This window comes from Phoenix dactylifera, unplaced genomic scaffold (assembly GCF_009389715.1).
Source record: "Phoenix dactylifera cultivar Barhee BC4 unplaced genomic scaffold, palm_55x_up_171113_PBpolish2nd_filt_p 001366F, whole genome shotgun sequence".
NCBI lineage: Eukaryota > Viridiplantae > Streptophyta > Magnoliopsida > Arecales > Arecaceae > Phoenix > Phoenix dactylifera.
This window is the reverse complement of record NW_024068690.1, coordinates 58,999-73,277: the sequence shown is the minus strand read 5'-3', so window position 1 is coordinate 73,277 and position 14,279 is coordinate 58,999. Positions and strand designations below refer to the sequence as shown.

Here is a 14,279-nt window from a genome sequence, read left to right as displayed (position 1 = left end):
AAGGACTTGTGGCAGGAAGCATAATTGGCAAACCATAATTTTGAATTACAACTAAATTCTTTAATTTCTACAAATCAAAAAAGAAGGTTCATGGATCTTGCATGGCACAATGAGATGATCGATCCGCGAACCTGCTAAATAAAGCCCCCCACGTCTGTTGCATCTCACTCAGATCCTTTCAAAATTACAGAATTTTCACAAGCACCACAATCTCTCCTCTGCAGCGTACTTCTATGTAGCAAACATTTCCAACCGGCACAGAACAGCCGAAAAAGATCTGAGAACAATTGTAATGCCTGCATGTTCAAATTTAGAAGCAGAACACTTTCTGTTATAGAGTTCTAGTACAGCGTGGCAGTCCTGTTAGGGTCGACAATTCACCAAGGAAATTTTAATAGCTGCTCACGTTCTATAAGATCAGATGAGGCAAGCTTGAAAGACTGGGAAATACGATATCGATCTTATGAGGTGTGCTTGAGATACTGGACACGTTTTTTTTTTTTTTTGGATTGGAATATGATATGATATCTTTAATGGCTAGGAGTACACATAGTGCTTATTGTTGGTGCTGGGTCGAGGATTGATTGCAGTTGCAATGTTGTTCCTTGGCTCCAATTTGTTGTTTCAAGGACTCCAATTGCTTCTGCAGGCTCATGTTTTCCTGATCAAGATATACATCCCAAGTTAGAAAACAGACAGAAGAAAAAAGTCTAACCGTTCTCTTGTGCTAATCAAGTTAATACCTTTTGCAGCATGGCAAGCCTCTTAGTGGCGCTTGTTAATGAGGCCTTAACCTGCCAGCAAGATGCTCATTGGCCTCAACATGTAAAATGAACAGCAATATTTATTATATTAACATGTTATGGAAATGAGCATTTAATGAATTAGGAAATGGCTTCCTGCATGTTCCTCAGAATGTTTGAGCAAATAAACAGAGTACCATAAGGTCTTGTTATGGTAAATGTGGTACGCATCCAAACCATACATCTCTCATCTCAGTTCCAGCATTCGATATATGTGCATTCAAACATTCTTTACATTTTGTTTTGAAATTGTGATTCATTAGCTATTGAATCTCCACATTCACCATTCAATTCTTCACCCTGAGATAGTCATCTGAGAACTGCTCATATGTAAAATCAAAGCATAAAATCTGAGTTTAGGACTGCAAAATCTCAAGACTCGCATCAGACAAATCACAGGAAGAATGTGTAGCAGTGTTAGCAGAAGAGTCATTAATACCATAATTTCACACGCTCCATAATGCTCATATCACATCAGACATCGTCTTACTACACCTATATAAAGCATAAACTGGATAAAGCTCTTGGTAGTATCATTAACTCGATATTTTGCCGAAGAAAATCTATAATATTGTGGCTCACTGCTAAATCATGGATCGGTACTGTTTGGTAAAAATATTAAAAGGCAGAAGCATAGATAGCTGAGGGGAAAGTTAGTAGATAAAACAGTGCGTGATATGCATGTAAAGTAAATGCATTAAGCTGGGGGACATTGAAGTAATGACCATGAACAGTAGGGTGGAAAGCGTTTGCACCCTAAAAAATAATCAGAAGAAAATGACTAATGAATGTGGGAATGGACCACATTCGAAATTTGCAGCATAGCTAGCAGCACGTGAAAGAGGGGTTTTGTTCCTCAGGAAAATCATTTTTATTATTGAGAAGCATGTGATTGTAGAGTTACATGGTCATCTTCTGGACAGCCACCATGATCATGACAAAATAATTGCATTTGTAGAACATGTTAAACATAAGATTAAACTAGTTTTCTGAGAAGGAAGAATCCATGTAAAATTCAGGTAAACCAGAAAAGTTTCAAAGCCAAACAATTAGGTATTTATATAACATGATTTGGTACACAGGTATTTGCACATCTAAATTCCTAAGAGTTCTAGGTAGGAAATATGAACCATCACCAAATAAGCTCCAGAATGTCTTTCAAAATCAACTTCTGTCTTAGTCTTACCTGATCACCACTAAAACACCCACAAATTAATGCTCTTTGCACAGAGAGACATTACCTAGTGATTGAGAAAGAAAATTAAGTCTTATAATCTCATTTTGCACATGTTTATGTTGCTTACTTTTAAACATGTGTGCTAGGTTAGCCTTAGAGCTGGTACTCTCTCTCTCTCTCTCTCTCTCTCTCTCTCTCTCTCTCTCTCTCCTCTAATCAGAGAATAGTCTAACATAGAAAATGTACATTAAGCTGGTGGGTTCATAAATGCAATAAACTCCTGTTTACACCACATCCTGACTGACAACAACAGCTAAGGATTAACATATGTACAGCCACACAGTGGGGCTGGAATAAAGCAATGACTAAAGGCGCTCGAACCTAGTAACCATACGGGATAAATTAATAGCTTAGACAATAAAACTTTGATATCCTTGAGTTGCACTATGGGAACAAAACTGAATAAGCTGAGGGAAGACTCGATACACTAATAAGATGTCTAACAGGTCGACTGTAAGAGATAACGACTAGGATAGGCCAGATAATTATTGAAAGCATCGACCGATCAATGAGGACTTAGCGTGTCAAGCTTGAGATCGATCGCGTATGATCACCTGTGAAGATTAAGCCATCGGCCTAATGAGAGTAATTGTGGGTGGATACCAGAATGTGAAAGTAGGGAGCAGCTGGTTCCAACTACTGGAATCGTCAGAAGGAAGTGGAGGTCAGGTGTGAACAGGTGCCAGCAATAGAAGTAGATGGTTGCCTGACTGTTTAGCAAAGATTGTATAAATATTGGTATGTAACTTTATTGAAGAGATCTTTGGCAAATCAAATACTTATCAGTTATCTTTATTTATCTTTGCCCTTATCTTTATTTATCTTACATTATCTTAGTTTATCCTTAGTTTGTGGCTCATAGTTTAGATTCATAGCCCTAGCTACCTTCTTCTTTGAGAAGGCGGCGCCTTGATAGTGAAAATCTTTGAAGCTCAAGGTGATATGACCCACAACCACCCTTACCTCTTTCCAATTTCAGACATTGGTGGCATGCACAATTGCACGACCTAGCTAGAGATGCCCGCGCTCTTCCTCATATCTTGTTCCGATAGAAAAGTTGGCCAACAACTCTCCAAGTTAGATATTCTTTAATAATTTATCAATTTAGGAAACATCAATATTTCCAAGGTTATTTACATATCATCAACTTTGTCTCTCATCTTGCATATCATCAATAGATTAGAACAGCCTACTTATTCTCCCATCAAATGCCGTTATGTCAAAGATACTCATCATCAACTAGCTAAAGTAAATGATAATTCCAGTAAGTTTTTAGAGATCCAACTATAAAAAGCTGACGAATGATACCTTCAAGAGTTCATCCTGAAACAGCCTACACTTCTCGACCTCCCCGTCATATTTCATTCTCCATTCAGCAGATTCATCCATAGCTTCCAGATTGGCACGTTCAAATTGTTTCCTGCAGAAGGAAAAACAGAAAGATACATATGTGATAAAAAAGTAATGTATAAAAAATGATTGTGAGCTCTAAAAGCAATATCCTTAATAAAATAAAAGAATTAATTACCATTACCTAGTTTAAAGAATACAGATAGCAATCAAATCCAACTTTGACTATGACTAAGCTAAAAGAAGTTTCCAACTGAGTTTCAAGGAAGCAGAATAAAAAAATTCTTATCAGCGGATGCCAACAAATTGCAGAAACAAGAATTCATTGTATAAGTCAAAAATATGAAAGAGAAGCATCATTCATAGTTAGAAGCTATATTATGTGCTAAGATATAGCTACTTTCCAAAGGCCTTGAGACAAATCTATCCCCATGAGAGAATGTGGTATCACTCGAGCAAACTTGAACAGGGGATTCTGGCATAATAACACTGGTAAATGTTTTTAGATGAAGAATCACTTCGCTGGCTCTATGTTGCTTCAAATTTAATAAAGAACTTAAAAAATCGAGGCAGTTTTCTTGTTTAGGTATCAACTTTTCATAGGCAATTTACAAGTGTTATTAGCAGTAATCATATGCACAAGGGACTAGCCTTCTTTCATGAGAAGCAAAGAGTGTCAATGCGAAAGAGGCAAAACCCTTAAAAATAACAATTCAGCATCTGAGTAATCACTCTTTAGCTAGGAGGTTTGCATTCTCATCAGTGAAGCAATACACAAGAGGCAAAGGGGAGCTATATCATCAATTCAATCGGCCAGATATCTAGTGCCATCTAGATTAGATTACATTCCATCGAGAATTTCCTCCTGAGATCTTGTTACTAATGTCTTTGCATTTTTATCTTGCACAACAAGAGCAATGTTGAAGTGGTTGATAACAAAAGTCGGCATGCCTTTATTGCACAGGCCTCTCATGTTTTTCAATGACTTGTTTCAATATGGGCAGCAGAAAGGAAGCAAAGTAGATAAATAGGTGCTACACTATTCCTATCATAGACTGGGCTCATCATTTCCAGTTTACATAACGGCGAAACTAATAGAAATTTGACAAAGATCAAAGGAGGCGAGGGGGTTGGGCTGATCTTGGTAGTCCTACTTGTTGCGTTTTGCTTCAGCACAAAGGGTGAAGGAGTTCATCCTACCATAGCGAGAAACGGTGGGTCCAAAAATTACAAAAAAAATCCTTAAATATTTACGACGTCTAACAGATTGACTCCCAGAAGGATTAAATTGTCCTAGAAAAGAATCAGATTGTCAAAGATTTGGCCAAAGAAGAAGGAGACTCCTTTCCAGTTATTTCGGCATCGAGGTCCTTCGAGTCACATGCAGAGGAGCAACGGGTAGATCCGGATCGCAAGAAATGGATAGCAGACGGCACCGTCATCTTTGCCCAGCCCAGATCCCCTCCCGATCGCCTGGATGCAATAAAATGGAAACGCACAAAAAAAAAAAAAAGATCCAGGTTTCGTTCATGCTAGAATGTCCGAAGATTTGAGACGTACATCGATCTGCAAAACATCACCAGGGATAGGAAGAGGGATTTGCAAACAGAACCGGGGTGGGGGGGGTGGAGAAAGAGACGGGGAGGAGAGGACAAGAAGAAGGGAACCAACGGACCTCAGGACTTCCCGATCGTCGGCGGAGAAGGACTCGTTGTCGATGGCCCAGAGGCGGAAATAGATGGCGACTCCAAGAAAGAGAGCCACGACAAACCCCAGAAGGAGGGTTCTCCTCCGCGCGCCCATCTCCGAGCCCAACGATTGAGAAGTCCGATCCCCCAGAGCCACCGAAGAGGACCAGAAACCCCCCACCCGAGCTGGGCCGGTGCTGCTTCGCTTCAGAGAGTTGCAATATCAAACACCCAACGGCCTCCTTCCTCCTCCCCTGCGAGACCGGCTCCGTGTGAAGCCTCTATTGTTCAACCAAGGCGCCTTTCCTACTTACCCCCTGTATTTAGTAAATGTACACGCTGCTGCTGCTGCTGCTGCTGCTGCTGCTGCTGCGCGAATCGGGCTAAGGAAAGGCGAGGCGTGCATCGTACAAAAGCTTGCGTGTCTTTATCAGAAGTTACGCGAATGACCCTCCGTTGGGTTGCCCCAGGCGCACATTACGCAGGCGGCAGAATCGTCCGGAAGAAGCCCAGCTGGAGTCTGCAGCAGGTCCTCCCTCCCACTGCAGGACCAAGATTCCACCAAAAACAAGCGCAAGCAGAGGGCGCAGGAAGATCCGCGTTGCAGCCCTCAAGTGATCTCGGGGATCCTCGAAGAACAAGAAAGGAAGCCCGGTCTAGGGTTTCATCTCATCGTATTGCTCTCCTCGCGCACCTCTCTCTGTTCGTGCTTCAACTGGTCTTGTCCTTTCTCCTGGAGCGGCAGCGATCGATGGCCGGGCTGAATCGTTCATCGAGCAATCCCATGAGGAATCTTCTTCCCCCGCAGGAGCTCCTCGACGATCTTTGCAGGTGCCGTGCTCTCCCCATCCCCCTTGCGTCTAATATTTATCAGGAACGATGAATAGCCTTCCCTGTGCCAATTATGATTTTGGTATCAGCTGATGTGCCTGAATAACCGATGCTATCTTGCTTCATGTTCTGTAGCGTGATGATGAAATACGCCCATTTTTTGTTTCTCCTTTTTCCGTCCTTTGTCTGGGTCATGAGATGTTATTCTAATCTGACCGGTAACGACCACCAATTCTTCCTCGATTAAAAAGCTGACTTCTCTTGCAGTCGGTTTGTGCTGAACGTTCCCAAAGAAGATCTGGAGTCATTCGAGAGGATCTTGTTTCTCTTGGAGCAAGCTCATTGGTTCTACGAGGACAATGCAGTCGAACAGAATCCATCACTCAAGTCTCTCTCTTTCAAAGAATTCACATCCCTGAGTATCCTGCTCAACCACTTTGTTTTTTCCCCAGTGTTTCATGCTGGAGTATGATTGGTTTTTACTAGTACCTCTGAGTGTTGATCACTTAGCTTTAGGAAGGTTTACCAGTCATTCTTAGTACTCGGTCTATCAATTCATTTCCTTTTCAGTATAATGAATGTTATCGCACCATTGGGTTATGGTACTGGGAGAGGTAGACCTTAAAATTGTAGGAAAGGAAATTGTGCTGGATTATTTAACAGGAATTGATGGCAGAGGAAAAAATTCGGAAAATCAATTAAACACATCTTGGATGATGGTGCTTACAGTGAGTAAGGGTTGTAGCTAATTTTGGTAGCAATGTCAATGAAAGCAATTCATACAAGTGGCCATAAATCATTTTAGTCTTGTAAAAATGTAAAGATGTTGCCATAACTGTCAGAATGTTATATGGTTACATCTTTGTGCTATTGTGCATGCCCTCACATTCTACGAATGTTGTCATGGAGAGGAAAAGAGCTACATATGTGGTCATCCATGTCAAGACACATTAGTTGAAGCAGTACTTTTGAACATCTAGTGGGACTGTATTTTGTTCTTCTTCTCCAAGGATTTATTTCTCAAGTCATTGTAATTATGTCTTGATTTGCCCACTTGAGGAAATTTGCTTGTGTCATATTTTTTTTTTTTTATTTTTATTATAATAAATCTGATTGTGCTTGTAATTTTCCGTTGCACTGATTTGTTCAGCTATCCAGTTAGTTTGGTAACAATTGTTACTGCACTTTAAAGCACATGCACGTGTGCGCATGTGCATATATATAATAGAAATCAGTCTGCCTAGCCCCATACTGTTGAGTTTCGATTTTTAGAAGTTGACTGTTTTTGGCATTGGCAGTAGCACATTGCTCGTCACTGTTTAAGCTTGAATAGCACATTTATTTTTTCAGGCAATCTCTATATTTGTTAATGGTTCATTCTTTTTCATATCATTTACTCTACAACTCCAAATATAATCTAAAGAATATACACATCAAGATGCTAATTAGTTATTTTTGAGTTGATCTTAGTTTATCATGATATCCATTTCCTTAATGGCTTATAGTGTTTAATAGTTGTGCTGCTCTGAGACCATATATAGCACATATTGATGACATATACAAGGACTTCACTTCTTACAAGTTTCGAGTTCCAGTAACGGGGGCCATCATTTTGGATGAGACTTATGAAAGGGTAAGCTTATGCAGATAAGAGGAGCTTGTAGTAGCTTGCTTTTTTAGTTCTTTGTTGTGTTTCTTTAATCTAATTATACATTTACCATTATTACTAAAATGTGCCTTGTATTGGTTGCTGCACCTATATCAACAGCATCATCCATGCACATATTTTATGCGCGATTTGAAATGCCCAGAATTCATCTTGAAATATTGTACTTGGTGTTCCCACACAATCACATACCCTTTTAAAATAGAGGAACTTAACAGCCGGTCCTTTCTTTGACTGGACTTTAACATGCTGTCCTTTGATCATTAGCATTTCATTTTTTAGTCTTGCACACTTATACGAGATTTGCACACACTTAAACATGCATTGCACACACCTATACTGGTTCTTGTACCCAATTATATTGTTCTTGCATACAGTTATTACCATCCTGTACTCACTTATGTCTGTGTGTATCCAGTTATTTATAACTGTGTATACTTATAGCTGCTATGGACCTGGAATTAAAGAAACTTTGAAACTTGGAGTGGGTGTTAAAGTGGATTAAAAGTTACAGCCTGGTCAATGGAGGGACGGGCTATTAAATATACCTTTAAAATAACTAAAAGTTTCCTTTTATTTTTTGATCATTTAGTCATGTGGAAGCTTTTGAGCAGTACTTTCCTCTGAGTGCTGCTGAATGCGACATATAAATTTATACAGAACTGTTCTTCTGTTGAATTGCCTACATAGTTTATTTCAAATTTTATAAATGACACTACTTACAGAAATCTGTGGCAATTCGTATTTTCTTATCTGTCATCAATAAGCTAATTATTTCTTTAGAAATGGGTATCATGTTGCTAAAAGCTGATTCATATTCTTCTACCTTTCTGCATTTTTTTAACATAATCAGTTTACTTATTCCTAATATGCTGGTTATGTTAATTTCGAGTTTCAACAACCAACAGGTTTCTTTCTTCCTAGTAGTTTATGCCTGAAATAATACATCATTGAAGCATGCTTCTAAGTTCTCATTTTGAAGTAAAGTTGCACACACACGTTGACATAGAAGTAGGCTTATGATTCGTTGGCAAAGAAAAATCCATATTATCTGATCTCTGTTGAAGATAGATATCAACTTGCCAAAAATATCCATGTGATCGTTTTTGCAGTGTTTACTTGTAAAAGGCTGGAAGGCAGGAGCAAGCTGGAGTTTTCCTCGTGGTAAAAAGAGCAAAGATGAAGAAGACCACACATGTGCTGTTCGAGAAGTAAATATGCCTATTGGTTTCATCTCTTTAGTATTAACCAATATATACCTGAAAAAATCTAAATTCTCATGCGGAGATGATTACTTATTGCTTGTGCAGGAATTGAATTCATTGGTATTGTGCTTTCAAAGGGAACCTCTAATTGAATTCACTAGTTTCTGATATGCAAGGCTTCCCTTAGCAACATGATTAGTTTATAATAATGTCGCTGAGTACACAAGCAACTAAAGTTGCTTGAATCTGTTTCAATAGTTTGTTCTTCTGCTTCTTCCAACTGCTAGATGCAACCTCCCATATCCAGATATCTGTTCCCATCTTATGCTTTTAATTAAAAAAACTGCGTCTACTACTAAACAGATAATAGTGACTAACTAGACACAGCAAGTAGGTGCCATCTTCAATAGAGAGAGGCCAGATTTGGTCTTTGTTTGTACTGTTTCGACTTGTTTCCTACCAACTGGTGATGACAGGTTGTGCACTGTGATGGTTTGGATGTATTCTTGTATTTTTATGAACTGATTTAGTGAACAGCATCTACCTTCTTATTGTTTTATGTATTTGCATCTGTGCTGCTTCCTTGAAAATGTTAAGGCATTATTACTCTAATTCCGAAGAACCAAGTACTAGATAAGACTCTGAGTATTTTGATGAATCCCCTACCGTATTCGGATAAATTTTGGTATTGTTATTGTTGTTGAAGACCTTTAAGGAATACTTAATGTTCTTATTTTTGTCGGTATTGCTGTTCTCTCGAATTCATTTATCTGGTTCTAATTATAATAGTTGGAACTTAATCTATTTGCCAGTGTAGAGGCTGTTCTTTAGCTGATTATGCTATTTTTGCTTAGCTGTTCTTTTAGAGTTCACTTCCTAGTTTTGTTTCTTCTTTATTTGCTTTTTTTTGTTCTTATTTACTTTTTGTCTAGGGCTGCTAATGGGTCGGGTTAACCCATGACCAGACTGGTCCTGACCTGCTAAGACTTGATCCATTTTGTATTTGAAGACCCATGGGTTGGGCTGGGTTCAAATTGGACCCAATCTAAATTCCTGTTTGGATTTGGCTCTTGTACTTTCAACTCAACTTAATTTGACTTAAACGGTATATCATCCAGGTCTTGTTTGGATCAACAAGAAATGGGTCCAACCCCATCTGAACCCTATAAGGCTTGATCCAAAAACCTGGATCATGTAAACCTCCTTCATTTTAAATATCTTTCCCAATTCATTGAATGAACTTTCAATAAGCCAATTCCTCCTTTTTTCGACTAAACAACTACATCTCCTCTCATCTATTTTTACTTAATTATACTTAAACATTTATATTTCATTGTTTGTTTTGATGGATTCTTATATTTGTGTGTGTGTGTGTAAGAACTTAAGAATGATTAATTACTTGGACAAAATTTAAAGTTTTTAAATGAAAATTCAACTTTGTTTTGGCTCTTTTTAGTTTTATTTTAATTGTTTAGTGATTTTATATTTGGTTATCAATTATTATATTTTAGCTATAAAAGAATATTTTGATGTTTGACTCAAACTGCAAATCTGACCCTACTTGGTCTTGACCTAAACCCTAGTATTTTGGGCTGGGTCATAGTCATACTTGACCCATCCTAAGCTGAATGACCTGCTGGGTCTAAAATTCCTTCCATGGACACGGCTCAACCCGACCTAATTAGCTAATAGATTGGGTATGGTTCCAAAATCATGACTCAAATATGAAATTAGGTTGGGTCGGGATCAAGCATGCCATGGTCTGACTCGACCTGTTTGCAGCCCTACTTTTGTTGCTCTAGTCAGACACTCTTACTTACCTGCTATTATTTAAATGACCAATGCAGGTCCTGGAGGAAACAGGTTTTGATGTTTCAAATCTTTTGAAAATGGATGATTATATTGAGGTTGTAATTGGACAGCAAAGGGTTCGACTTTACATAATAACAGGGGTGAAGGAGGATACTGTATTTGCACCTCTAACTAAAAAGGAGATTAGTGTATGTAATTTTGTCATCTTTTGGTACATCTCTCGATCAAAAGTACTTCTATCAATGTTTTAATAGATCACAGTTGGTTGAATATTTCTGCATGGCGGCATGATTTTCTCTCTTTCTCTTTTTTTTTTTGTGGGAGTTTAATTATGCGTGCCTAATGTAGAAAAAAACCCGCTCCCTTGCTGTCTGCAGGAAATCTCATGGCACCGGCTGGATGAACTTCAACCAGCTGGTGATGATGCAATATCACGAGGAGTGAATGGCTTGAAGCTTTACATGGTTGCTCCTTTCTTAACGTCAGTATCTGATAAATTTTAGTGTGTGAAATATGTGCTGCTGTATTTGTTTATTCTCTTAACAGTTGTTTGCAGCATCTTTAGCCTAAGTCCTTTTTTTTTCTCCTGACTGTTTGCAGAGCTCTGAAAACCTGGATTGCATCACATCCTCCTCCCGCATCTCAGAAATCAGATGCATCTGCTAGAGGTTTGGTTGCCTATTCTGCCTCTCCTCTCAAAGCTCAAGTATTGGAACCAAGAAAATTGATGCAGTGCATGTTTTTCTTCAACTAGGAAGCACAGAAAATTAAAATCATGTATTGTCTGTACTGTGTATCTATATCGCATACTGATACTCGTCGGATGGTTCTTGGATACATGTTATATATTGTGTTTAAGTATCTTATTTTTTAAAATTTAGAAAACGCTCTGAATACTTTCCAGATACATTTTAGATACTTCTTTGGTAGCTACATTAATGTCTGATGATGTGCCTGTAAAAGTTAATACTACCATGAAGTACGGACTATATTATTTTTGATAACCTATTATGTTCTATCATTGTTATTTTATATACATATGTGCATACACACATATTTACATATGTACATTTGCATCTATACACATACATGCATATACATATAGATGGACTTGGCTATACTCTAGTGGATCTCCACTCAGATCCGGTTAAGTCTAAGACCGGACAATGGGTGTTTCATATTGATGACTTGGTGCTGCTGGATATGATCTACTACCTTTAAATTGCTTACGTACCAAAAAATCATATTTATGTGTGCATGCATGTATGGATAAAATAAATACATACAAAAGTACATGTATTATATATGTGTATGTGTATGCATGTACATATGTATATTGCTTGGTATATTCTACTGCCCATATTATGTCATATCCGTATCCCAAATCCATATCCATGCTTCCTAGTTCTTCAAGGTACCACGGAGTCATTTAATTTTACACATTACTCTTTCTGATGAATATTGCTTTATTCATGGCTAGGCACATGCGTGTGGAAAGCGAAGAACAATTCCGGAGGTCCAATGACTACTGAGAACCCATTGGTCAGAGTGGGATCTGAATCTTATAATGCTGACAATGCCCCTGGTAAAAGCTTCAGAAACTTCAGGTTTGATACTGATAGCATCATACAGTCTATAAAAGCAGCTTTCTCTGCCAATTAAGATGTATATATATGACTGTTAAGCTATACCGCATGTGTATGGTGTAGTCATTTTTGTATTACTGCATGGGGCATTCTGAGTTTTGAGTAAAAATAGTTGTGTTATTCAAGCACGGCTGCATGAATTTGAAGGAGTGGAATTGCTGAGCCTTTAGAACAATATAAGGTTGTGGTTTGCGGTGCACACTTCCTTGCATCTCACCCAGTATCTTGATTGTTGGTTCAAATGGTAATGTGGTACATTGAAGATACCCAGATCCTTGCTCCGGAACAGCGCCGCATGGTTCTGCATCTTTGGCAGCAGTTTGGACCTTCCCATTAAGTGATGGACTATATCTTTTTGTGCACCCAACTGGATCCGTGCATCCCTACTGGTTGATGCGGTCTTTGAGATAATGTAGCGGGTGACCTATCCTTTTGTTTTAGGTATGGGGGTCTGTATTATAATCGAAGAAGGGAATTTGAACGAGGGTCCTGCGTGAAAAGATAATTTATGTGGAGAGAATCTGAAGGGATTTAGTAGATGGTGAACTCCAGCATGCACTTCAGAGAACTAAACCATATGTTCGGCAGAATCACCGAGGTCCTTGGGCGTCAATATGCTATCCGTTTCGCATCAGAGAGGAAGGGCGCATCGATCAACACTGCCGCCTCCGAAGGCGCATTAGATTCGGCAGTCGATGGTGCGGATGGATCTTTAACCTGTTGAGCTCCTCGGAGTCCTCCATCCTAATTAACGGTAAGCCGGGTAGGACCTTTTCGTACGTAGAAGAGGTTTTCGCCTCCGAAGGCGCATTAGATTCGGCAGTCGATGGTGCGGATGGATCTTTAACCTGTTGAGCTCCTCGGAGTCCTCCATCCTAATTAACGGTAAGCCGGGTAGGACCTTTTCGTACGTAGAAGAGGTTTTCGGCAGGGAGATCCGCTCTCCCCACACCTCGTCCTTCTTATAGCCGATACACTTGACCGAATCCTCAAGGTGGCTGGTTAGCTAGCTGCTTCAAAGAACCCGATTGCCGGTATCGGTCCTCTCCGCATCACCCGGCAATTCCAGAGCCTACAACTCGCCGAGGACACTCTGTGCATCTGTCAAACATATTTCCATTCTCAAGTTTATTCTTTACTCCTTCGAACATCTTTCAGGCCTCAAGATTTAACTTCGAAAACTCTCAGATCCTGGGGCTCGGTTTAGAAGTCTGTCTACCGAACTGAAAAAATCGCCAACCTGGGGAGTAAGGACGCGGCCGAGCTCCCGATGATCACTTGCCTGGGCATCGGGGCATGCCACTACAGTACCATTCTACACTTGAAAAGGCAGTTTGGAACTTTCTTGCGGCAAAGGAGGTAACAAAAGCTCTCAGAATGGAAGAAAGGCAAACTCCTTTCTTTGGCGGGTAGATTAACGTTGGTAAACTCCGTTCTCTCCGCAGTTCCGACGCACTGGATGCGAACCTTCCTACTCCCCCACGAAGTCATCCAAAAAATCGACAAAGCGAGGAGACGAATCATGCTCGCCGGGACATTGCTTAGCTAGCTGGCCTTCTATCTGCCGCCCGAGGAAATTTGGAGGCTCGGGCATCATCAACCTGAAGGTCTTCACTCGAGTACAGCTGTGTAAATTGGTGGTCGAACCTCTATGCAGAACCTACCAAGCCCTGGAGCAACCTGGTACGCACGCAACACATATTATATATATGCTAGCCAACTGCCCTCCCCATCGTCGAAAAAAAACAAAAAAAACAAACCTGCGATGCTCATTACCATTTTTGGGGGAGTGAACAAAACCCTAGGAATCTTCCAAACTCCGACCAAGCACCAAATTGGTAATGGCCAACTTACCTCGTTCTGATTCGACTGCTGGATGGGGAACCGGCCTCTTAGAGAGAGGTTCCCAAGCCTCTTCGCTTTCGTCAAAGACCAAATAGCTTCGGTAGCCAAAATCAGGACCGATCAAGAGCTTGACAATGAACTCTAGGTTTCCCCTCACAGCCCGAGCCCAAATGGATATGTAAACTCTTAAGTGAAG

The 14,279-nt window shown here is 39.8% G+C and overlaps 2 protein-coding genes across 2 annotated transcripts; one reads left to right on the top strand and one right to left on the bottom strand.

Annotated features, from left to right (window-relative positions):
• Positions 1 to 24: 24 nt before the first annotated feature.
• Positions 25 to 5,377, bottom strand: LOC120108500. The gene is made up of 4 exons (XM_039122105.1): positions 5,066 to 5,377; positions 3,349 to 3,460; positions 744 to 794; positions 25 to 661 (listed from the first exon to the last, which is right to left on the bottom strand). Exons 1-4 carry the CDS (start codon positions 5,191 to 5,193, stop codon positions 557 to 559), a joined length of 396 nt encoding a protein of 131 aa, XP_038978033.1. The 5' UTR covers positions 5,194 to 5,377; the 3' UTR covers positions 25 to 556.
• A 171-nt stretch (positions 5,378 to 5,548) lies between these two features.
• LOC120108499 (mRNA-decapping enzyme subunit 2-like) lies at positions 5,549 to 12,413 on the top strand. Its single transcript, XM_039122101.1, has 8 exons — positions 5,549 to 5,909; positions 6,177 to 6,328; positions 7,415 to 7,542; positions 8,688 to 8,786; positions 10,628 to 10,780; positions 10,970 to 11,073; positions 11,193 to 11,260; positions 12,073 to 12,413. Exons 1-8 carry the CDS (start codon positions 5,830 to 5,832, stop codon positions 12,252 to 12,254), a joined length of 966 nt encoding a protein of 321 aa, XP_038978029.1. The 5' UTR covers positions 5,549 to 5,829; the 3' UTR covers positions 12,255 to 12,413.
• Positions 12,414 to 14,279: the final 1,866 nt, after the last annotated feature.